This window comes from Somniosus microcephalus, chromosome 3 (assembly GCF_052327205.1).
Source record: "Somniosus microcephalus isolate GS21.2 chromosome 3, FLI_Smic_1.0, whole genome shotgun sequence".
Classification (NCBI taxonomy): Eukaryota; Metazoa; Chordata; class Chondrichthyes; order Squaliformes; family Somniosidae; genus Somniosus; species Somniosus microcephalus.
Genome location: NC_140989.1, coordinates 156875894 through 156902401, shown reverse-complemented (window position 1 = coordinate 156902401; position 26508 = coordinate 156875894). Strand labels below are relative to the sequence as shown.

The 26508-nt window shown below is 41.3% G+C and overlaps 1 protein-coding gene across 2 annotated transcripts in view; it reads right to left on the bottom strand.

Annotated features, from left to right (window-relative positions):
• The window catches only part of LOC147121489 (ral GTPase-activating protein subunit alpha-2-like), a 290657-nt gene that overhangs the window by 152372 nt on the left and 111777 nt on the right, over nucleotides 1-26508 (bottom strand). For both annotated transcript variants that reach the window (XM_085981771.1, XM_085981770.1), the window contains exon 2: nucleotides 2574-2684. In XM_085981771.1, coding sequence (XP_085837897.1) covers nucleotides 2574-2684 — 111 coding nt within the window. The remainder of the gene's footprint in view (nucleotides 1-2573; nucleotides 2685-26508) is intronic.

Genomic DNA, 26508 nt, shown 5'->3' with positions numbered 1-26508 from the left:
CATTCCCCACCAATGATATCCTTCACCTTGGTGGGTACAAAATTCACACAAAGAGGAAATAAAATTAATAAAATCCTCTTCCAGCCAACAGAGTAGGTTAGTCCAGATTGTAGAATCCCCCGGGACCCACATTGACAGCAGCATCATTCAGTGACTGGCCGCTAAGAAAATTTTCTCAAGTCAGATATTCCTTCCCCTTGGGACATGCCTGGCTTCTACTTTTAATCTCTAGTCTTATTTAATTGTGGTTAATTTTCTACTTTTCCCCTCTAGTTTGCAAACACCGTATTAGATTTAAAAATCTGCTTATCTCTCTATTATCCATGCCACTTATCATTTGGGAGACCTAGATCATGTTCTCACTCAATCTCCTCTAAAGAAAAAAAAGTTGAACTGAGTCTTGCTTCATAATTTAATGCTCCAGCTTCTACAGTCATTCTCGTCGCACTTCCCTAAACTCTCTAATTGCATCATCATTGTGAAGTGCCTAAAACTGCATAAAATATGTGCCCTTACCAAGGATAGTTTTTTTTTAAATGTTTGATGTGTGACCAAATTCCCTCAAGATCCATAACCTGATTAACCGTGTTGATAACAGGTCAATAATGACATGAAAATCCTTTTCCTGCTCTGCTAATCAACATTCATTTGTTGCAGTGGTAGGGATTTACCCTAGAGTATTCTTTTAAAGGATCACGGTCATACGTTTTCAGGAAAGCTAAGCTCCTCAAAGAAACGGTCAGGAACACTGCTGATACTTTGTCATGTTGGCAGCTGAGTAAAATCATCATGCCTATACAGCATGTTGCAGCACAATTTTTCAAATTTCTCTCTTTTCTCTCCTCACTGGGGCCTACCAGCAACTAGCTAGGGAAGCCTTCTTTGTGGTTCCACAGTCGTCTCAGCATTAGCAGAGTTGTTAATTTAAAATGGGGAAAAAAATTACCTTGGGCCACAATAAACAATTCTGCAAGTCAGATTCTTCCTTTGTTTCATTAAATTATGAAGGTTTATATGCTAAACATACAGAATTTTCAACTTTGGCACCTTTACTCCAATGTGACATTCCCCCGTGACTCTCATCGTTCTTCATTACCAAAGCTTAGTCAACACATTTAATCAAGAACCAGAGTGGTTTTCATATAGGCAAGAAATAAACATTCATGTACTACATCATTGCAATTAAAATGTTAAACTAGTCCAAAAGCACCAACAGTACCACCAATAAAATATCTTGTAATTTTTACTACTCAACAACATCTATGGTTTAGAAACATTCATCACATTGTAAAGAATACTCCAGGATTTAGTATCTTTATCCTCGAGTATTTCTCTGCAAAAAGTGTACCTCATTATGAAAAATAACATCACAAGACAGTTAACCTCCTCATTGGTGCTGCCATACGCAATATACTTCCAAGGCTAGGTATATAATGGTAGCATTTGTGCACCAAACCTCAGCTTCTCCCCACTGCTCATTGCTTTTAATGGAGCAATGGTTGTACTGGGAATAGAATTTTAGTGATGAAAAATTGGGCCAGATTTTGTTGGAGCGGGGCATCTCGCACTGTGCGTCATTAGTTAGAAATTTTCTTGCACTCTTCAGCTCGAAAATTTTTGCCCTGTAAGTTGTTGGAAGTGCAAGCTGACAACGGCGCAGCGAGGGCAACGGGACATCTGGGACTTTAATGAACGACGGGATCAACAGTCTATCTCCTTAACCAATGAGATTTAAAGATTGATAAAGAAACAGAGGAATGACAGAATAGGGTGAATAAGAGTCAAATTAGGTACAGAAAGAGAAATAGAGAGGTAATGAAAGACTGGATTGAAAAAGAAAAAAAGAGACAGAAAGGAAAAGCAAGGAAACATTTTTTAAATTGGAACTTTTTAAAATCTGGAAGAATTTACTACATGCAGAAAAGAGATTGAACAGTTTAAATTGTTCAATTTCTGGGCCAGATAGGTTGATAAGCATTTCATTAACAACTATCATGTCATTAAAAAGGTACTTACACTCTTAATTGCCAGACATAACTTTCTGTGGCGAGTTTAATGGGCAATTAATGTGCAAATCCAGCAAGTTCTTAAAAATAACGGGGACGCTAAGGGCGAAGCAAACGGCGGAGCGGCATAAATCGACTAGCAAGTTCTGGAGATTCGTAGCTCACGGCGTATCTCTTAATCCCCTGAATTTACTGGCCGATTTGCACATTAATAACATGTCATTAACACGTCATTATTTTTCCAGCAAGTTCCAACCCAATATTTTTCCTCAGACCATACACAGCCTTAAAGAGTGCACAGTGCATCGAGGTCAAAAACTGCTGAACCCACATGGTAAGACTGCCAAAGCAAAAAGCTTTGGAGCGTAAATCAGAAGTATTCAAATTACTGAAAGGTACTAATACATAAATACACATTCAAAGTTCAGTAAATATACTATAAGTTGTTCAATATTTAAATATAGATGATTCAACATCTAAAGAAAAAGTACACTACTGAGTGTTTGGCCAAGTACTTCTATGCAAATGTATAAACCAGGACAGTAAATTTACAGTAAACATTCTTACCTTTTTGTTTTAGACTACTTTCCAGTGTGAATAGATTTTCAAAGAATATAAAATAAATCTGAGAGTAGTTGGCTTCAAAGAACTGCTTCAGTTCACTTCTTTCCAAAATATCTGTAATATTAAAAAATACATGGTCACATACAAGCAAAAAAAAATCAATCCATGACAAATATCCAAAGAAGATGAAAAAGGTTTGGAACATTCACTAGGCTAATGGATCCATTTCTGGTATTTAAATCTACAATTAAATTATGGTATTCCATCAGACCTCAACAAGGTAAAGATAACAATCAGCCTGAAAAATAATCAGAACACTGGCTACAACTTTTAATGATTATTATCTGGAAACTCAATTGCAACATATAAGATTACATAGGATATACGGCACAGAAACAGGCCATTCAGCCCAACCAGTCGATGCCGGTGTTTATGCTCCACTCAAGCCTCCTTTTGTTTTTCCTCATCTAACCCGATCAGCATAACCCTCTATTCCTTTCTCCCTCATATGCTTATCTAAGTTCCCCTTAAATGCATCTATACTATTCGCTTCAACCACTCCCTGTGGTAGCAAGTTCCACATTCTCACCACTCTCTGGGTAAAGAAGTTTCTTCTGAATTCTCTATTGGATTTCTTGGTGATCATCTTATAGTGATGGCCTCTAGTTCTGCTCTTCCCCACAAGTGGAAACACTCTCTCTGTATCCATTGTATCAAAACCTTTCATAATTTTAAAGATCTCTATTAGGTCACCCCTCAACCTTCTCTTTTCAAGAGAAAAGAGACCCAACCTGTCCATCCTTTCCTGATAGGTATAACCTTACATTTCTGGTATCATCTTTAGAAATCTTTTTTGAACCCTCTCCAGTGCCTCTATTATTTTTATAATAGATTCCTTTTTATAACCAGAATTGTACGCAGTACTCCAAGTATGGTCTAACCAAGATTCAATACAAGTTTAGCATAGCTTCTCTACTTTTCAATTCAATCCCTCTAGAAATAAACCCTAATAAGATTACTAGCTGTGAAAGTATTATAGCAACTCAATGCTGTATCTCAAAGAACTAATTTTATGAAGATCAGGTTTTTTCTCTCCAAAATATATAAATGTGCATTGTCGCGGTTCGTGTAGATCGCCACTAAATAAGAGAGTTTGACTTCGACGAACTATAAATAAGTTGTTTATTTACAGGAACAGGCTAATTACAGCAGGTAAGATAGATAGCAGGTAAGATGGCTGACTGTAGGAGCACCGTGGTGTAGGTCTTGTCCCAGCGGGGACTCCACGAGGACTGAGTTCGCAGTCCTGTGGGGAGCGTGATGACGTCATCGCGTTTGTGTTGTGGCGTCATCACATTGTTCGCGTTTCCCGCGCTTAGGGCGTCGCGTGATGCGCGTCGTTGGCCATTGAGGCCGAAGTCGGGAGGCCGGGCTGTGCCGGTGCTTGCCGCGGAAGACCGCATCGCTCCCGTCGGCTGGCCGTTGAGGCCGAAGACGCTAGGCCGGGCTGTGCCGGCGCACGCACATCACGTTGTACGTGACGTGATGTCAGCACGCTAGGGCGCATCTTAAAGGGGCAATGGCCCCAACAGGTAAGTTAAAAGGGCAACGGCCCCAAAAGGTAAGTTAAACATACAGTAAGGTAAGTTAAAGGGAATTATGTGTCTCAATGTAAGGGACAACCAGTGGTACCGCCACAGCATCAATAATCCTAATAGCATGGAACACAGTACCATTAAATCTTACAATGGACATTCAACCCACTTTATTCATCCACATAGGGCTTTCTTAATTTATCATTAACCCAATATCTGACCGTTCGTTAGTTAGACAATTTCCACTGTCGTGAGTTCTAAGAAATGGCAATGATGCTTACGAAGTATTTCACCTCGGTAATGTGAAAATAGGGCTATATGAATACATCAGAAGAATGAGAGCCAGTACTGATTAAAAATATTCAAGCTTTATTGAAAAAGCTAAGGAGACTAAAAGTTGAAAAGTTACTGTACCCAAACAATATGCATTTCAAAGTACTGAGACCGAGGGGGCTTGGGGAGGAAATAACAGAGGCACTAACCATACTTCTTCAAAAATCTTTCAAAATGGTTGCATCTCAGAGACAGAGCATTGTTATTAATGATAGTGATTCTGCATAGGGGGCAGTTACTGGTAGAGGCTCACAGGGATCAGTGTCAGAGCCATTGCTATTCATATATCACTGATCTCGATGAAGGCATCAGGGGAACTGACCACAAGTTGATGCAAGACACAAAGATATGTGTGGGTGTTAGGAGCTTAGATGAGAAAAAGAGATTACAGGAAGATCTAGATGTGATGTGGGCAATGGGCCTCCATCTGGCAGATGTAATTTAATATAGATAATACATGTATGTAGATACAGACAATGCCAAGCATGTGTACGTAATGCAGAGCTGTGTGCTCAAGTCTCGAGTAGGAGAAAGACCTGGGTTTTATAGTACATGAATCCCTGAATATCTACGACCAGTTCCACAAGTTATTGCAAAAGCACTTGTGTTGGTATGTACTGCTAGGACGAATGAACACAAAACAAGAAAATATCTTGGTATAAGGCCTTCGTTAGGCCTCATTTAGAATACAGTTTTGGCCCCTTGAAAAGGTTCCAAGATGGACCACTGAATTGATACCTAATTGACACACTAGGCTTTTTACTCGAGAAACACAAAGAAAAAGACAACTTGCATTTATATAGTGCCTTTCACGACCACCGGACGTCCCAAAGTGCTTTACAGTCAACTAAGTACTTTTTGAAGGAGTTGCTTCTTTTCAGAGTCCTGGAACTATGGAACAAGTTGCTGGCTCAGTGAGCGCAAACTCACTGCAAACATTCAAAAGGGAGCTGGACAAATTCCTGAATGTTGCCAACATATAACTACATATAGAAGGGGTGGATATTAGGGCGAAGTGTCTCCCAGAAACCATGGTCTCCTGAAACTTGTTTGATCGCCTCCGGGCATCAGAAAGGAATTTCTCAAAGTTTCTTATCCTAAATTGGCATACGTTTTTTCGCCTCTCCCAAGTGATTGCATAGCTAGCTGGTTGCAGGAGGGGTGAGGTTATGCATAAGTACACCACAAGCATATGGGACAGGCTCAATACACTGTCTGCTCTTTTCCTGCCCTTCATTTTCATATGTTCATATGAATTGTTATAAAGGATTGAAGGATAGAAAATATTACACCCCTTTCAAGAAAGTGGATGGGGATAAGCCAGGAAATTATGGAAAAGTTAGCCTTGAACTTGTGGGTGAACTTCAAGAGTTCATACTATTGGATAAAATTAGCAGACATTTAGAAGTGCATAGGCTAATCAGGAACAGTGTACTTGACTAATTTGAATTCATCAAAACATTCAGTTAAAGTGTATAGAGAAGGAATGGGGCATATGGTGTATGTATGGATTTTCAGAAGCATTTGCATAAGGTGGCACACAAGAGATTTGTTGCAAAAATTAAGACATATATGATGTTCAAAGGACTGTAGTTGCATGGATAGAGAGATGGTTTGCGAATAGAGGCAGAAAGTAGGTGTAAATGGATGTTTTCTAGATCGATGTGTGCCTCAAAAATATGAGCTGTGAGCTCTTCTGTTTTTCATTATATATAATAAATGATTTAAAAATAGGCACAAGAGGAAGTTACATCAAAATTTGCTGCTAACACCAAATTAGGAGGCATGTCAAACTGTAATAAGATTGCAAAAGATTGCAGGGGTCATACCACACGGACAGCAGCAGTTCAAGAAGGCAGCTCACCACCACCTTCTCAAGGGCAATTAGGGATGGGCAATAAATGCTGGCCTTGCCAGCGACGCCCACATCCCATAAACGAATAAAAAAAAGACGGGTTAGGGACAGGCATAGAGTGAATTGTGAAGTTGTACAAATTGGGGAAATAGAACAGTGAAAAGAAGTACAGCCCAAACAGTAGGATTCTTAGAGTAGAGGAAGAGAGGGATTTAATGGTGCAGATACATAGATCTTTAAAGTGAGAGTTCCGGTAGAAAAGGCCATAAAAAACGCAAATGGCATTCTGGGTTTTATACAAGGGGCACTGAATATAAAAGACAAAAAGTGGCACTGAATTTGTACAGGACATTGGTACGGCCACAGTTGGAGCACTATGTGCAGTTCTGTTATGGGAAAGATATTCGGCCATAAAAAGGGGATAATGAAAATTCACTAAAATACACCAGAAATAAGGTTAAAGTAATGAAGAAAGGATCATTGGAACAGACAAGATTAAAGGGAGACTCATCGAGGCTTTCAAAACTCAAAGGTTTTAAAGAGGTTAAATAGTGGAAGATTGTTTCCACGAGTTCCCGAATCAGTAACAAACGGACATAAACTCAGAATTATCAATACAAGAATGAAGGGGAAGTTAGAGGAAATGTTTTCACACTGAAGGTTACAGTATGCAGTATCTTTATCATAAATAGCTATTGAGGCAGAGACTGTAATATCAATTGAAAGGGAATTAAGCGAGAATTTTTTTATAAAAAGAGTACAAGAGGATACAGCAATGGGCAGAGAAATAAGAAAAGAGTAGATGGCTCCGGTCTAGGAGCTGACAAAGCAAAATGCTGTTGTAATTTCTGTAATTCTATATATAGCTGCCTCCAGGGTAGATTAGACCCTCAAAAATGATAATGATGCAATTACAATTTCAGAATCATTGATTGGGAAAAGCTATAACGAGATCTGCATCGCAACCATGACTAGCAATTAGCACGATATGAAACCCAGATGACACAATTACCATGGTTTCATATGCAGCATATTGTGCAAGGTTAATTATAAATAAATTCATAGAGAATAAACATTTTTTCTAGGACCATCAACAGTAGTTTGAAATCTTGTACAGTCTTGTTCAATGATGTGAAATAATTATTGGGCATCATATACAAAGACCTGTAAATAATATGGTCCAGCTCCCCTTGCCACATTTTTTTGCCCCTTTATAAGTCCATCCTATTTAATTATATATTTGAAGAAATTAATTCCACTAGTTAAAAGTTTTGTAAATATATGCGCTCTGGCCTGCATTACTCTCCACAATGCTCACTCACGCATGAACAAGATCCTCACCATCCACACACACATTGTGGATGAATCTGTTAAAATCCTGGACTGGATAGAAACCAGTCTTACGGGAGGGAGGGTGAAGATAGCTGGAGGCAACTCCTTCCCCTTTACCTAGCTACGCATTCACCCACTTGCCCCACCCAAACCACCAAAGCTCTTATCACCAAGTTCTGCCTTGGCCTCTTCTTCTCTGGCACATTATCCTCTTCCACCTCTCCCGTCACATAACACCTTCCAATCCTCATATTCACTTCAGCACCGAGAGCTCCTCCCTTAGCCTCTGCACTGAGCTACTCTTCATCCTGCTGATTTCACCGCTACCTAATCTTCCCTAGCCACCTCTCCTCTGACTTCTCGAATCTCTTGTCCTCACTCAATTTCACCATTCACATAAACTATGCCACCCACACCCACCCTCTCAGCCTTGCCATCTCACGTGGCCTCTCTGCTTCCAAGGTTTTGAATGGCAATAAGGGGGTCTCTGACCACTTCATCTCCCTTCCTACATCCCCCATCTTTCTCCAACTACCCTCATTTGTGTCCCAAGAAAAAAAACCTCAGTTCTATCACAAAATTCACTCCCAACTCATTTTCTTCTGACCTCCACTTGCACAACACCTCTGGCACTACTGACCGGCTCAACTTCTCCCTTGCCTCTGCTTTTGATGTCCTTGTTCCTATGAAATTATTCCATCTCCCACTCCTGCCATTCCCACCATACATTTACCATCTTCTGGCCCTCAGGTCTGAGGGCTACCTGGCACACAGCGGGCCCAGTTATTGATCGCCAGACCTGGCTCATCCACATTAAACTCTACTGTGCCTTGCTCTCCTCTGATAAATCGTCCTATTAGTCCAGGATTATCCTGGAGGGCAAGGGCAACCTATGGCTCCTTTACTCCATGATGACTCATCTCATCCACTCTCAACTCAAACACCAACTTCAAAGAATAAGTGGATTACTTTGTCCACAAGATTGAGACTATCCATGGTGCGGACTCAGCCGCCACCGCGCCCTCTTTCCATCCCCATATCCTCCCCCAATTTCAACACACCATATTTTCTCTCCCATCTTCCCTCTGTCCTCTCCAAGTTCATTTCTTCCATGAGAACCGACTCCTGGCCATTCAATACCCTAATATAATAGCAAAATACTGCGGAAGCTGGAAATCTGAAATAACAACAGAAAATGCTTTTCCAGTTCTGATGAAGGGTCCCAGACCTGAAACGTTAACCCGGTTTCTCTCTCCACGGATGCTGCCTGGCCTGCTGAGTATTTCCAGCATTTCCTGTTGTACATTCAATACCCTCTCTGGCCCCTAAACGTATTTGAAATTGTTAATGGCAACCTTTACTGACCTTGGCCCGTTCACCCTCCAACTACTACCCAGCTCGAAGCTCTCTCAAGTCCTTTAATGTGTAAACCCCTCCAACCTCCATGCCCATTTGTCCCAAAACTCACTGCTTCAGTCCTTTCAGTCGAACTTGCACCCTGCTCACTAACTAACCTTGGCTAAAATCACAAATGAGATCTTCATGACTGCGACTGTAGTGCATTGTCCTTCCTTGTCCTCCCCAACTTTTCAACGGTAGATCACGTCTTCCTCCTCAGTTGCCCTGCTCTGTGGGACTTCCCTTACCTGTCCCAACAGACAGCATAATCTCCAGCAAATACTTCTCTGCCCATCACCACTTTGTCACATCCAGAATTCCCCAAGGATTTATCCTTGGCGCACTCCTATCGCTCATCTACATACTGCCCTCAGTGAAATTATTCATAGGCATGGGGTTGACTTCTATGTGTGCTGCCAACACTCAGTTCCACCTTTTCCCCTCAATGCATAACCACATCTATGCTGTCAGACCGCATGACCGACATCAAGTCGTAGAACAATCAAAATCTGCTTGAACTAGCATTGCTAAGGCCAAAGACCATTTTCACCTCCTGCCATAAAATCTGCTGTCTGGTCACTGATTGCATCCCCTTCCTAGGCTCTGAATCAGGTTGTGCGTAACCTTGTGTCCTGTTTGACAGAGCTAAACTTCAAAGTCCACATCCTATCCATCACCAACGATGCTTAACTGCAGCTCCACAACAGCACCTGCCTACCTAACCTCATGCAACATTATCCAAGCTTTTGTAATCTATGAACCTGGTTTTTCTAATGACCTCTTTGCTGACCTCCACCTCTTCCAAGCACAGACTTCAACTCATTCAAAATTCTACTGTCCATAAAGTGTCCTTTTCATCCACCACAGCCATCCTCGCCGACTTGCCTCCTTATTCCCCAAGTCATTGATTTTAAACTCATCTTCAAATATCTCCATGGCTTTACCACAACCTAATTTTGCAATCTTCTCCAGATTTATGTCCCCTCCAGCATCCTTAGGTCTTCCAACTCTGGTCTTTTGTGCATCCCTCTTTCCCTTGGTCCCATCATTAATGGCAGAGCCTTAAGCTACCTCAGCCCCTCACCTGGGTCTCCCTCCCTAAAACCACTCTGCCTCTCTACTTCCCTCTTTACAGCAACTATGGACATTTTTCTACATTAAAACTTGCTATTTGAATGCTAGTTGTTGCTGTTAATGTTTTGTCCTGATACGACTATTAATTGGAGATTTAGAAGTCGGAGGGAGTTCCTAACCTGTATCGTGGCAAAGATTTGGGATTCCATCACTCCCACAGCACTGAACCTCAACACAGGATCTTGATTGGTAGAGGTCAGAGCCTTCCAAGTATGGTGAACCCCAAGCAGTAGGATACAGAATCCTGATTCTAGTGCAATGCCACACACAAGACTCAAGTGGAGCATAAACACCAGCATGGATTGGTTGGGCCTTATATTCTATATAGTTCTATGCAAGATTGTAACGGTTTAATTGGTACCAATCAATATCATATTAGCTTGGGGGGGCACCAGTGCAGCCTTGCAATAACTGCCTGTCTTTTACCTGCCTGTCTGAAATATGGTTGCCTGCAGCTGGAGTTCTCCCATCATGGGTGGCGGCTATCCTCCAGGAGCCGCTGCTCAGGAACCAGCACCTCCACATGACCAGTTTCACAGGGCTGGCAGGTCCTGGCTGCCAAGGTAACCAGAGTCAGGTACGTACTAAATGGTAGAGGAGCTGGCTGGATGTTGCCAGAGGCACTGGCACAACAGGTGTCCTACCAATACATCCAGTCCATAGCCAAAGCCATCGAGGCACTAAAAGCTGTGCTCTGCCTGTACTCCCCTCTCTCCTACATACCTCCACCCTCTCTCATTAATCCCTTCGCACTCACAGCCACCAGTGGCATTTACCTGTTCCACAAATCCACAATGGCATTCCTACTTCTCTGATATAGATCAGTAGTTATAGTATTCCTTTACTTGTTGAGTTGTTACTTCACTCAAGTGTTATAAAGATGGCTAACACGGAAAATGAAAAATTCACACTAGTGCATTAGAATGGGCTTAATATTCATTATGGGGTAACAGATAGGAGCTTTATCTGCATGTGGCTCATGCCATACCTGACCTGGAATGCCTGGTGTTGGCACTAGGAGCCCAAAGAAATTTGGTACACTAGAGTCAGAAATAACAACAGATTTTGTGGTAATGAAGTTAATTATTTATTATGTGTGCATGGAGCTGCTGATTTCATAGTTGGACCAGTAAGAAGTGCTTTGTGCAGGAATATAGTAACCTAGAGTTCACGATTCCAGGATCATCCAGGTAATATAACCCCCCAGCTTCTTTTCCCTACTACAAACCATCTTCTTAAACCTTCTCCCCCGTCTCCTCCACCCTCACCTCCAAAAAGTGTGAGGAGCTCATGGACTTCTTTGTCACTAAGATTTGAGACCATCCGATCAGCTGCCTCTGCCGCCTCCTCTCTTCCCCTAGCCCACTGGGTCAAACTTCCTCTAAAGATCCTCCCTGCCCTAGCCCTGAACCTGCATCTCTAGTTTCTCTCCCATCTCCCCTCATGCCCTCTCCAAGTTCCTCTTGTCCACGAGACCCACTTCCTGCTCCCTCGACCCTATTCCCACTAAACTACTGACCACCCAACTTCCCTTCCTGGCTCCCATGTTAACTGATATTGTTAGCGTTTTTTTCTCCTCAGATACTGTCCTCCTCTCCTTAAAATCTGCCATCACCCCTCGCCTCAAAAAACTAACCTTTGACCCCTCGGTCCTTGCAAACTACCGCCCCCCCATCTCCAATTCCTCTCGAAAGTGCCTGAACATGCTATCGCCTCCCAAATCTGTACCCATCTTTCCCGGAACCCCATCCAATAAGGTTTCCACCACTTCCACAGTATCGAAACGGCTCCCAGTCACAAATGACATCCTGTGTGACTGTGACGATGGTAAACTATGGCAATAGCTGAATCAAGACATCAAGTACCTTCTCATACCCTCTTTGTGAAGAAATGGTGCCATGTACAGCAAGATTTTTTTTATATAAAAATTGAGTGGGAACAGTCAAGGTACAGAATTTCAAAATACTAGCCAAGTTGCACAAGACTTAATTTTATTTTTATGTTATACTATAGAGACAATTGGAGAGATGGCTTCTGTTAAAATTGACCTCCTAATCACTGCTGAACCCCCTCAAGAATTAATTTCTGAAATGCTCTCCTACACAGCCATCCCACCGCTACTTTGCACAAATTTGAGTTAATCCAGATCTCTGGCAGCAGAGTAATCTCCCATGCGAAGTCTCACACACCCATCACCTCTAACAAAAAGCTGCACTGGCTTCTTGCTCATTAGAAATCCAAAAATTAAGATTACAATTGCATATTACAGAATGCAACATGCCGCAATCTCTTCATGCCAACTTGCATGTGCTATGTTATCTTTCTTAAAAACTATTCACTTTCATATTTTATATGCTATACCCTGCATTTAAGAGTAGTGTACTTAACTGCTTAAAAAGTATTTGCAAAGCTGTTCATTTTTTTTTTTTTTTTAATTTTCTACTGTTGTGCCAACCTGCTACATCATTAGGTACTGTACACATATCTAATTTATCAGTGATTTTTGGCCACTGGCACTATTAAAGTAAACTTTTTAATTACAAAAATATAAAACTCTACTTTCAGCACGCCTCACGTTTCCTTGTCCCTACCAAGACAACGGTTTACCCAGGGGTGTCCAACCTGTAGGTTATATCTAGCCAATGAAACCCAGGTAACTTAGTTCTATTCTTAGATTTCTTATTTACTGGCTTCTGCTGTTTGGATTTTGTACGACTGGCAGTTGAGTAAAGGCTGTTACCCGAATCAGATCATCTAGATTATTGGTGTTTACAGCTCGAGTCATATGAAAACGAATGGACATACTGATTTTCTCTTTACACCCAAGCAGGCCATGAAGACAAAAGCTTGGACACTCCTGGCCTACCTACCCAGTATGCTGCATCAGAGTTTGAAGTGGCAATGCCACTATTGGAGTAGTTTTCTCAAATCTTCCCTTTGAAAGTTTCCTAATTTTTCCCATCAAAATTTTACGGTTCCGCTAGATTATTTTACAACAGACGTTTCCATAGCCATCATCTAGTGAACTTGATGCACTGTATTCTCTTTACATACAAAAAATTGTTGCGTTTAAAAATTGAAGCAGTGCGCAATCATTTCTACCAGTGCTGATTTCCATTAGTGGGGTAGAACGCAATGGCTCGTAATTTGCAGTGGGTAATAATGGCGAACGAACAGCCACCCGCCCCCTGAAATCAGTGTAACCGATGAAAACTTGGGCTTTTCCGCAGTAATATCACTGTTCAATACCCCATTAAAAGTTAGGCCTTGTTGAATTAGATGCAACGGAGGTTTTAACAGCGTATTGACTGCTAAACAAACGTTATGGCCCCGAAAAACTAATTTTAATTTTGTGGAGTGTCAAATTTCTCCATTATGATAAAAATTACAATTTAAAAACTTTTTTTTAATGTTTTTTTTAAAAGTTTGTTGATGATATTTCAGGTTCTACCTTACCCCATGTGAGAGCCCCAATCTTTGTTTCGTTCGCTGTAACATTTTTTAAAAGTCCAGATAAAAGCAGCTTCTCATTTCCTAGTTTCCTGTCTGAGAATTCGGCGATGTGATTGACTGCTTAGGCAGCTTGATGTCACAGCAGCGCGCGCTCAGGATTCCCCACCAGAGCACTGAAATCACTTGAACGTCAAAAAAGGCAAACTTCGAGAGAGAGCTCTGTGGGTAGCTTTCTTCAGGGCCAGCAATGAATGCCTTTGATTCGCCGCTGACCGCAAATTATTTTAATAGGGTAACAGTAAAGCAAAGAGAGCATTCCTATGAATATATACAATACCCTAAATCTAACATTTTGGAGCATTACATCACACTTGCTGCTACATCACTTCTGTAATCCTAAATGCAACATTTTACCATCATTTTGGAACCTTAAAATACAACAAATTTGATTTTGTGATTAACATATACAGATTTTTTTGTAAATTGCATTTTTGTACAATACATTGCTTCGTTCAATTAAGCACAAATATTTTCCAAGTTAACAAGAAACAATGGACAAAAATAATTTTACAAAATAGAAGTGTGCTAAAGTATATGCCAGAATCGCATTGTCACATCACGATTATTATAATTTGTCTGACACAAAAAGTAACCAGACAAAAATTTTGCGCCTAAGATGTTAAGAACATAAGAAACAGGAGCAGGAGTAGGCCAATCGGCCCCTCGAGCCTGCTCCGCCATTCAATAAGATCATGGCTGATCTGATCCTAACCGCCAATCCACTATCACAGAACCATCTCCTGAATCTAACAGAATTAGACACACGAAATAGGAGCAGGATCAGGCTACACGGCCCCTGGGCCCGCTCTGCTACCCACAGGGCCATGGCCGATCCGAACCGAGACTCATGTCCAAATTCCTGCCCGCTCCCCGTAACCCTTAATTCCCTTTACTTCTAGGAAACTGTCTATTTCTGTTGTAAACTTATGTAATGATGTAGCTTCTACAGCTTTTTGGGGCAGCATATTCCATGGACCTACCACCCTCTGAGTGAAGTAGTTCCTCCTCATCTCAGTTTTGAAAGAGCAGCCCCTTATTCTAAGACTATGCCCCCGAGTTCTAGGTTCACCCATCATCAGGAACATCCTCCCCGCATCCACCCGATCCAACCCCTTCACAATCTTACATGTTTCAATAAGATCGCCTCTCATTCTTCTGAACTCCAATGAGTAGAGTCCCAATCTACTCAACCTCTCCTCATATGTCCATCCCCGGGATTAACCGAGTGAACCTTCTTTGTACTGACTCCAGAGCAAGTATGTCTTTTCTTAAGTACGGACACCAAAACTGTATGCAGTATTCCAGGTGCGGTCTCAGCAATACCTTGTACAACTGAAGCAATACCTCCCTATTTTTATATTCTATCCCCCTAGCAATGAAAGCCAACGTTCCATTGGCCTTCTTAATCACTTGCTGCACCTGCATACTAACCTTTTGAGTTTCGTGCACCAGGACCCCCAGATCCCTTTGTACTTCAGTACTTTCCAGTTTCTTGCCATTAAGATAATAACTTGCTCTACGATTTTTCCTGCCAAAGTGCATAACCTCACACTTTCCAGTATTGCATTCCATCTGCCAAATCTCTGCCCACTTACTTAGCCTGTCTATGTCCCCTTGCAGGTTTTTTATGTCCTCCTCACTCACTACTTTCCCTCCCATCTTAGTATCATCTGCAAACTTTGATATGTTACACTCGGTCCCCTCCTCCAAATCGTTAATATAGATTGTAAAGAGTTGGGGACCCAGCACTGACCCCTGCGGAACACCACTAGTTACTGATTGCCAGTCTGAGAATGAACCATTTATCCCAACTCTCTGCCTTCTGTTAGATAGCCAATCCTCTATCCATGCCAGAATATTACCCCCAATCCTGTGATTTTTTATCTTAAGCAATAATCTTTTGTGTGGCACCTTGTCAAATGCCTTTTGGAAGTCTAAATACACTACGTCCACTGGTTCCCCTTTATCCACCCTATATGTTACTTCCTGAAAGAACTCCAGCAAATTTGTCAAACATGACTTCCCCTTCATAAAACCATGCTGACTTTGTCCTATTAAATTATGATTATCCAAATGTCCTGTTACGGTCTCCTTAATAATGGACTCCAAAATTTTACCTACCACAGATGTTAGGCTAACCGGTCTATAGTTTCCAGCCTTCTGTCTACTGCCCTTTTTAAATAAGGGTGTTACATTAGCAGTTTTCCAGTCTGCCGGGACCTTTGCCGAGTCCAGGGAGTTTTGGAAAATTATTACCAATGCATCCACAATCCCTACCGCCACTTCCCTCAAGACCCTAGGATGTAAGCCATCAGGTCCAGGTGATTTATCCGCCTTGAGTCCCATTATTTTACCGAGCACCACTTCCTTAGTGATTTTGATCGTGTTTAGCTCCTCCCCCCCTTTAGCCCCCTGTTTGTCCAGTGTTGGGATATTCTTAGTGTCCTCTACTGTAAAGACTGATACAAAATATTCATTCAGTGTTTCTGCCATCTCCATATTTCCCACCATTAATTTCCCGGTCTCATCCTCTAAGGGACCAACATTTACTTTAGCCACCCTTTTTCTTTTTATATAACTACAAAAACTCTTACTATCTGTTTTTATATTTTTTGCTAATTTACTTTCATAATCTATCTTCCCTTTCTTAATCAATCTTTTTGTTATTTTTTGCTATCTTTTAAAGTTTTCCCAATCCTCTATCCTCCCACTAGATTTGGCTACCTTATATGCCCTTGTTTTTAGTCGAATAATATTCTTAATTTCTTTACTTAGCCACGGATGGCTGTCTTTTCTTTTACATCCTTTTCTTCTCAGTGGAATATATATTTTTTGGAAGTTGTAAAATAACTCCTTAAATGTACACCACTGATCATGTATCGTCTTACCCTTTAATCTATTTTCCCAATCCACTCTACTCAATTCTGCTCTCATACCTTCATAGTCTCCTTTATTCAAGCTTAGCATGCTTGTTTGAGATCCAACCTTCTCACCCTCTAATTGAATATGGAATTCAACCATGTTATGGTCACTCATTCCAAGGGGATCCTTTACTGGGACATTTTTAATTAATCCGGTCTCGTTACACAGGACCAGATCTAAGGCTGCTTGCCCCCTCGTCGGTTCAGTTACGTACTGCTCAAGAAACCCATCCCTAATACACTCAATGAACTCATCCTCAAGGCAGCCCTGCCCAATTTGATTTGTCCAATTAATATGATAGTTAAAATCCCCCATAATTATAGATGTTCCCTTATTACAAGCCTCAACTATTTCCTGATTGATACTCCGTCCAACAGAGCTGCAACTGTTTGGAGGCCTATAGACTACGCCCACTAGGGTTTTTTTCCCCTTATTATTCCTTATCTCCACCCAAACTGTTTCATTATCCTGATCTTTTGACCCAATATCATTTCTCTGTATTACAGTGATTCCTTCCTTTATTAACATAGCCACCCCACCTCCCCTTCCTTCCTGCCTGTCCTTCCTGATCGTTAAATAACCTGGTATGTTTAATTCCCAGGCAGTCACCCTGCAGCCATGTTTCTGTAATGGCCACAAGATCATACCCATATGTAGTTATTTGTGCCATTAACTCGTCTATTTTGTTACGAATGCTACGTGCATTCAGATAGAGAACTTTCAAATAGGTTTTGTGACACTTAGTTCCTGCTTTTGCCCTTTTTATTACTTTACCTTTTACTCCATACCTTCTGCCCCTTCCTGACATGCTCTGGTTTTTAATTTCCCCACTGCTACCTAAGTCTATGACCTTCTCTGTTGTCATTTTTATTATTTGCTCTCTAGGAACCTCCCCCCCACTAGTTAGTTTAAAGCCCTCTCTACAGCCCTAGTTATATGATTCGCCAGGACTCTAGTCCCAGCACTGGCCAAGTGAAGCCCGTCCCAACGGAACAGCTCCCTCCTGCCCCAGTACTGGTGCCAGTGTCCCAGGAAGCAAAACCCATTTCTCCCACACCAGTCTTTGAGCCACGCATTTAACTCTCTAATTTTATTTGTCCTAACCAAATTCACTCGTGGCTCAGGTAAGGATTATTACCCTTGAGGTTCTGTTTTTTAATTTGACCCCTAGCTGCTCATACTCCTTTAACAGAACCGGCTTCCTAGTCCTATCTATGTCGCTTGTACCAACATGGACCACGACAACTGGATCCACCCCCTCCCACTGCAAGTTTGTTTCCAGCCCAGAGGAGATGTCCTTAACCCTGGCACCGGGTAGGCAACACAGCCTTCGGGACTCTCGCTCTCGGCTGCAGAGAACGCTATCTATCCCCCTAATAATACTATCCCCTACCACTACAACATTTAAATTTACTCCCCCCTCTTGAATGGCCCCCCGTTCCACGGTGCTGTGGCCAGGTTGCTCATCCTCCCTGCAGTCCCTGCTCCCGTCCCCACAGGGAGTAAGAACCTCGAACCTGTTGGACAAGAGCAAGGGCTGCGGCTCCTCCAACACTACCTCCTGGATCCCTGTACCTGCCTCACTCGTAGTCACACCGTCCTGTCCCTGACCATGGGCTACATCTGAATTAATTAACTTCATAGGTGTGACCACCTCCTGAAACACAGAGTCCAGGTAATTCTCCCCCTCCCTGATGTGACGCCGTGTCTGAAGCTCAGACTCCAGCTCATCAACACGGAGCTGGAGTTCCTGTAGCAGCAGACACTTGTCACAGAGGTAATCACCGTGAGCCTCAATGGGGTCCACCGGCTCCCACATCGCGCAACAGTAACACATCACCTGCTCTATTCTATGTAATTAATTAAATTTTTTATTGTTCGTTATGGACACCCTCTGCCCGATTATAGATGCTAGTATCCCCTTTAATTAATTGGATTTAAATTAAATCAATCCCTCTAGTTACACCAGTTAAATGGTTTACCAACAGTCACTCTGCACCAGAAAGGCCTTATTAACTACAACCCAGAGTTAAAGTTTGAAAAGGGCACCTAACACCCCACTTACCCTACCTCACACTTACCCAAACTCACAGCACTCTTTGATGACTCGCACTCAGTGCTTGCTCGCACTAGCACTGGTCTTTTTATACTGTTTGTTTGTTTACAGCCAAATGAGTCACCCCTGCTGATTGGTTAGAGAACTGGTTTCCACTGCCTGCTGTGCCAATTTACTCCTACTGCAGTGTTACCTTGTTTTACTCTTCTTAAACCAACAGAATCCCAAATATTTAACTTTTCCCCTTTACTTAAACTGCTTAAGTAATCTTATCAAGAATGATTTAAAGAGAAATAACAATTAAAGAACTCTCACATTTACCCAAACTCACAGCACACTCTGCTGACTCGCACTCAGTTAACTGCGCTAATTACTAATAAAAATAAAATAAATTGGACCAGGCTGCACTGACAAATCACAAATTAAGGAGACCAGTATATAATATCCTTGACTATTCTGACCTAATTAATGGTTCTTCATTTCTTGAAGTCATTAAGTATTGACTTCTTGAAGCGCATACAAATTGTTAGGTATCTCCTGTGACGTTGCACACAAGGAATCAAGGCCGAGTCATAGAGTTTTACAGCACAGAAAGAGGCCCTTCGGCCCATCGTGTCTGCGCCACCCATCCATCCCTGTCCAGTCTAATCCCATTTTCCAGCATTTGGTCCATAGCCTTGTATGCAATGGCATTTCAAGTGCTCATCCAAATGCTTCTTGAATGTTGTGAGGGTTCCTGCCTCTACCACCCTTTCAGGCATTGAGTTCCACATTCCAACCACCCTCTGGGTGAAAAAGTTCCTCCTCAAATCCCCTGCCCCTTACCCTGAATCTATGCCCCCTTGTTATTGACCCCCCCACTAAGGGGAAAAGTTCCTCTTTATCTACCCTATCTATGCCCCTCATCATTTTGTACACCTCAATCAGGTCCCCCCTCAGCCTTCTCTGCTCCAAGGAAAACAACCCCAGCCTGTCCAGCCTCTCTTCATAGCTGAGGCGCTCCATTCCAGGTAACATCCTGGTGAATCTTCTCTGCACCCTCTCCAAAGCAATCACATCCTTCCTATAGTGGGGCGACCAGAACTGCACACAGTACTCCAGCTGTGGCCTCACCAGCGTTTTGTACAGCTCCATCATAACCTCCCTGCTCTTATATTCTATGCCTCGGCTAATGAAGGCAAGTATCCCATATGCCTTTTTAACCACCTTATCTACCTGCTCCGCTGCCTTCAGGGATCTATGTACATGTACACCAAGGTCCCTCTGACCCTCTGTACTTCCTAGGGTCCTACCACTCATTGTGTATTCCCTTGCCTTATTTGTCCGTCCAAAATGCATCACCTCGCACTTTTCAGGGTTAAATTCCATTTGCCACTTTTCCACCCATCTGACCAACCCGTTTATATCGTCCTGTAGCCGGAGGCTTTCCTCCTCGCAATTTACCACCCCACCAATTTTCGTGTAGTCCACAGGTGAAGTGGGGTTAGGGATGGGGGATAATTGGATCAGGGTGCAGACAAATTTCAACATCCATTTTACAGTCATACATTGAGCTTATTTTTATATAATTTGATTTATTATTTATAGTTAAGTAGCCATTTGGGGAGTGGAGTTGGATGGAGCAAACAAGTTTCTCTGCCGTACAGGCTGAGAAACTGGGAGACAGAAACTGAGGCATGGCAGGGTCACCGCTCACAGAAGGCTGTAATTACAAAGTGACAAGTTTACATAGGCAGTTTACATTATAAATGGAATTTAGAATGGAAAAAGCGGTTGCAAAAGTGTGACAAAACATGACAACAGGAAGTAAGGTTTTGTAGATAGGGATCAAGTGCAGACACAACATTTTTAATGTTATAGATACAAATACTTACGCACTCATACTATATATATTTCTACACATACAAATATCAAAAAGTTAATTCTTTACAAGGCATTAAAAAAACTTTTCATTTTAAAGTATTAGTTGCCATTTCTAAAAATGCAGTAATGGCAGTAGCTTCATTAGAACAATATAGAATACTTCCCCTTATATTCTGTCTCATGGAAGCATATCATAAAACTACGGTCAACAATACGAAACAAAACCATGAGGACTACAGAAACTGTAGTAAATAGATGAAGTGTGATATTAGATGGGCTAAAAGGGAATTCAGTATAAAAAGGTCATTAAATGACATAAATGAAACAGTAATGGTCTTTATAAGCATAATCAAAGTAAAAGAAAATTAAAAATGACAGGGCTGATCAGAGAGTAAAGAGGAAATCTACTTATAGAGACTGACGGTATCGCGAATATTAAATCAATATTATGTGTCAGTTATCACAGATGATGGTAGAAGTAAGATTGTAAGTGTACTAGAAGAGGATGTGGCACAATTGTTCAAACTAACCATAGAAAAGGAATTGGTTCTAAAAAAGTAGAATTCAAGATGGATAGTCACCAGGCCCTGATGGCCTGTCCCCAAGGCTGTTGAAGTAAGAAAGAGAGGAGATAGCAAAAGCTATCCTCCCTAGATATGTAAATTGTGCCAGGGGAATGGATAGCAAACAATGGGACATCTCTATTCAAGAGGAGAGTGAAAGATAAACAAGGAAACAAAGGGCAGGTTAGTCTAATGTCAGTTATGAGCAAACTCTTAGAAACCCTGATAGAAAATCAAATTAGTGAGCACTTAGATATGCATGGAATAGTTAAGAATAGGCCAGCGTGGATTTGTTAAAGGAATGCCATGCTTGACAAATTCTGTATCATAGAATTTTACAAAACAGAAGGAAGCCATTTGGCCCTTTGCAGATATGCCAGCTCTCTGATCTGTGCACTTTGTCCCATTAAATAAGTGATTGATTGTATAGATAAAAAGAATGTAGCATGGATTTGCAGAAGGCGTTCAATAAGATGTCTCACAGAAACTTTGTTACTAAAATGAAGGTGTATGGTATAAGAGGAAATGTCGCACCATGGATAGGAAGTGGTTGACGGACAGAAAACAGAGTTAAGATTGGGTTGGAAAAGGGTTCAAAATAATGTTCTCAAGGAGTCAGTTCTGGGTCTTCAGCCATTGGCAAAAGTTTCTCTTTATTTATCTAAATCTTTCATGATTTTAAACACCTCTATCAAATGTCCTCTTAGACTTCCCTGCTCTAAGGAGAACAACCTCAGCTTCTCCAGTCTGTTCACGTAAGTGTAATCCCTCATCCCTGCAGCTTTGAAATTGTCAGTAGTGTCAGTGGTGGGGAAGCTTTTAGAAACAATAATCTGGGAAAAAATTAATAGGCACTTGGACAAGCATGGACTAATAAAGGAGAGCCAGCATGGATTTGTTAAGGGCAAATCGTGTTTTGGATGACCAAGTTTACAGACCACTTGATCCACTTCATTCCCCAGGACCAGATCCAGCAATGCTTCCTTCCTCGTTCGGCAAGAACCATACTGATGAAGAAAATTCTCCTGAACATAGTTCAGAAATTCCTCCCCTTCTCTGCCCTTAACACAATCATTGCCCCATTCAACATTGGGGTAGATAAAGTCTCCCATTATCACTACTCTATAGTTCTTGCACCTCTCAGTAATTTATTTGCAAATCTGCTCCTCTATCTCCTTCCCACTATTTGGTGGCCTATAAAATACACCAAGTAGCGTAATAGCTCCTTTATTGTTGCTCAACTCCATACAAATATATTCTGACTTTGATCCCTCAAGGACATTTTCTCTTTCTAGCACTGTAATATTTTCCTTAAATGAAAACTGCTACCCCTCCTCCTTCCCTATCTTACCTCAAAACCTCATACCTAGGAATATTAAGCATCCAATCCTTCCCTTTTTTGAGCCAGGTCTCAGTTATCGCCATTACATCATATTCCCACTTGTCTATTTGCGCTGGCAGCTCCCCAACTTATTAACCACACTTTGTGCATTTACACACATGCACTCCAAACCTAACTTAAACCTCTTTGTATTTTCTATGATCCCACCTAATTCTGTATTATTTCCAACTCAAACTGTCTCTCCCAGCCCTCTGTGCACCTTGTTTCTACTTTTTGATACTACATCTTGGTGCCCAACCCCCTGCCGAATTAGTTTAAACCTACCCCCACAACAATAGTTAACCTGCCCGCAAGGATATTGGTCCCAGCTCTGTTCAGGTGCAGCCCGCATATCTTGAATAGATTCCTCCTGCCACAGAACTGGTCCCAATCTCCCTGAAATCTGAAGCCCTCCCTCCTGCACCATGTCTCTACCCACACATTAACCTGCCATATTTCTACTGTCACTAGCACGTGCCACTGGGAGTAATCCAGAGATTGCTACCCTACTCAATGAAAAGACGCTGAAAAATGTGAAGAACAAAGAACTTGGGGCGCAAATACATAGTTCCTTGACAATTGTGAGTGCAGATAGATAAAGACATCAAAAAAAGCCAGTGGCATTTTGGTTTTATAAACAGGGACATAAAGTACAAGAGTGAAGAGGTTATGATTATTCATAGAAGGCAATTTAGACAAATATGGGATCACAGGCACTGGAAGCAATGCCCTCAATTTATGAAACTAAATACTATATTCATGTATTTATGATAGCATGTTAATGAGTTATGCTAATTTCATATAATCTGAGCATCTGACATAGTTCATTTGGAAAGCTGACTTTCCTACAACTGAAAATTTCCCAAACCTCTGTCATACATACAGATGTGGGTGCCCGCATGCAGCAAGACTTGGACAGCATCCAGGTTTGGGTTGATAAGTGGCAAGTAACATTCGTGCCTTACAGGTGTCAGGCAATGACCATCTCCAACAAGGGAGATCCTAAACAGTTCCCCTTGACATTCAATAGCATTAACATTGCCAAGTTCCCCACCATCAACATCCTTCAGGTCACCATTGACTAGAAACTCAACTGGACAAACCACAGAAATGCCATGGCTACTACAACAGGTCAGAGGCTGGGTATTCTGTGGCGAGTTGCTCACCTTCTCACTCCCTGAAGCCTTTCCACCACTAGCATAAATATCGACCACCACCAGCATACCATGGCTGCAGCGCGTACTATCTACAGGATGCACTGCAGCATCTCACCAAAATCTCTGACAGCACCTCCCAAACCCGCGGCCTCCACCGCCCACAAAGACAAGGGCAGCAGCTGCATGGGAACACCATCACCTCCAAGTCACACACTATCCTGACTGATATATACTGCCGTTCCATCATCACTGCTGGGGAAAAATCCTGGAACTGCTTACCCAACAACATTTTCGGGAGCATGTCCACCACACTGCCTGGTGATTCAAGAAGGCGGCCGACCACCACGTTCTCAAAGGCAACTAGGAGTGCACAATTAATGCAGGCCTTGCCAGCAATGCTCACATCCCAAGAATTAATTTTTAAAAGTATTACAATTATTGTCATCTTTCAGTAAGCCTCCATAATAAAGGCTCTTAATAATTTGCGCTGGTGTACAGGCCAGCCAAAGAAGTTGTTACAATTCCTCAATTTGATTAGATAATTCTAGAGAGATAAAAACTCTTCAGGATTTCAGACCTCAATAAACACTTTTGAAGTACAATAATTTGACTGTGCATTTAAAGTGCATCTATTTTTGCATATTAAGTGTAATAATTTTTACACTCCAAACTAATAAGTTACCAGACTGCTGCTGTCAAGGGTAAGAGCTGCTCTAGGTCTTCTTGCATTAGGTAGAGACCCCGCTGTGAATACTGAGAGTGGTTTCCTCAACAGCTTCAAAGTTTAGGTTCTGTTCTAATTTTAATACCCAGTCTGCATAATAAAATGACCTATAATAGTCCATGTTAATTGCCATTTCTCAGGGCCTGCCAGCAGAGTAAGGGTTAACTCCATTAGAAAAACATTAGCAGAGAAACCTCTATTGCAGCCATCATTTTTTAAATGTAGTTTCTTCTACGTGATACATTAACAAAGTTTCCACTGGATAATGAAAAGCACAAGATCCAAGACATAAATGTTTTTTTTTTAATGAATGTCGTACTGATTGAGACGAGAAGTGAAAATACTGGGGAGTGTGACACTTTCACTTCTAGCACCAAGGCTCAATGCCAAGTCCACAGAGGAGTTTTCTGCTGAGGATTTATGCCGAGCAGAAAATAAATTTGAGATTTTGGATACTGATTTCACATTGGGTTTTAAGGGCCAGAGATTGATTTTCATATCGGTTTGAGCTGGAGTTGCATGGACGTTTATATACCACTCAGTTCCTTTGAATAATCTGCATCTCGGGAGATAGAGCAAAAGTGTAAATATTTTATAACAAGGAATATGAGGTATTGGAAGGGCTAAATAAAGTTATCTGCATCAATAGGTAAATAGTACTACAAATATTATTTGTGAAGTTTTTATCTTCCAGCATCAGTAAGGTCTGTAATATTTTTACCTGGCCAGTTACAAGATATATTCCCTAGCAAATCTGCTGTATTGGAGCAGTGGCAGAACCATTGTATTGCTTAGGCTGTTGCACAAGCACAATAATCATCAAAATTGCACTCAGGTCCCAGACTACATATGGGAGCGGACACAGTACAGTAGTATATAAACTAGTTTTGAGTCAGTCACATTTGAGATATCCCCATTTGTATAAGACGCCACCAAATTAAAACAGAACATTTTTTGCTTTCATAGGTGCCTACTAATGGAGCTGCAAGAGCCATATATACATTTTAAATCCATGCTCCAATTAATTTGCATATGCTTCAAGTTTCTGCCAACAAATATTGATGTTATGATTTAGATTTATCCACCAATGAAATATCTTCCTAAATATCCAGACCCATCAAATTCAAATAGGACACCCAGAGAAGAAGAAATATAAGCAGGAATAGGAGCAAGGTGCCTGGGATTCAAACAACAGATTGCCATGGCTCAAGGGCCACAGTTTGGCCTTAAAGGAACAACCAAGTTTAAGACAGTTGTACTTTAGCAGCAGGATAAGACACAGTGCATTACATGGCAAAATGCACCCGTCATGATAAAATAGCATATTCTCCAAGTCTGCTCTTTGGCATACTTTTTTTAAAATTCAGTTATAATTTGCTGGTGTTTAATACTAAGTGTGATACATGAAGTGTGACCGACTCAAAACTTATATATTCTAGATAGGTAGATCAGATCCCTTGGTACTACTCACGTGCAGCTGGGGACTTTGATGATTATTGTGGTCCTGCTGCACACTAAATGCAACAGCGGCCCTCCCATCACTGTAATACAGAAAATCTGCAGTGCAATATAATTCCACAAATGACTTGATATGCTATTGATATAAAAAAAAGTCCTTAAATGTTTTACACTCCTCCATTATGTATGCTCTCAACTGGGACATCCTTGTCTCAGCAGAAAATTTTCAAGATAGGCTTCAATGCTAAAACAACCTACTCTGCAAATTTAGCTGGCACACCAACATATTTGTAAATCCAGAAAATTCATACTGCAGCAGACCACATATTTAGTGTGCTAGCAAACCTTTACAATTCTTTCATTTCCAACAATGCAAAAATATTAATATTGATGATCTGGGTTTGTCAAGAATATGTTGGGAGAATTACAATTAACGATTACCTATTCCTGGGACAAATCTAGTAGTTCTGACCTTCGTTATTCAATTTATTATGCTGCAAAATAATTTGTAACTATTTGCAAAAATTGCAATAGTTCGAATAGCTGTAGTGTCATTCTGTGGATCAGGCAGCACTAGCAGGCCAGATTGAAGACAAGTTGTAGAAACCAAAATCAGGGTGGTTATCTAGTTATACAATGCGTTTCTGAAGTATA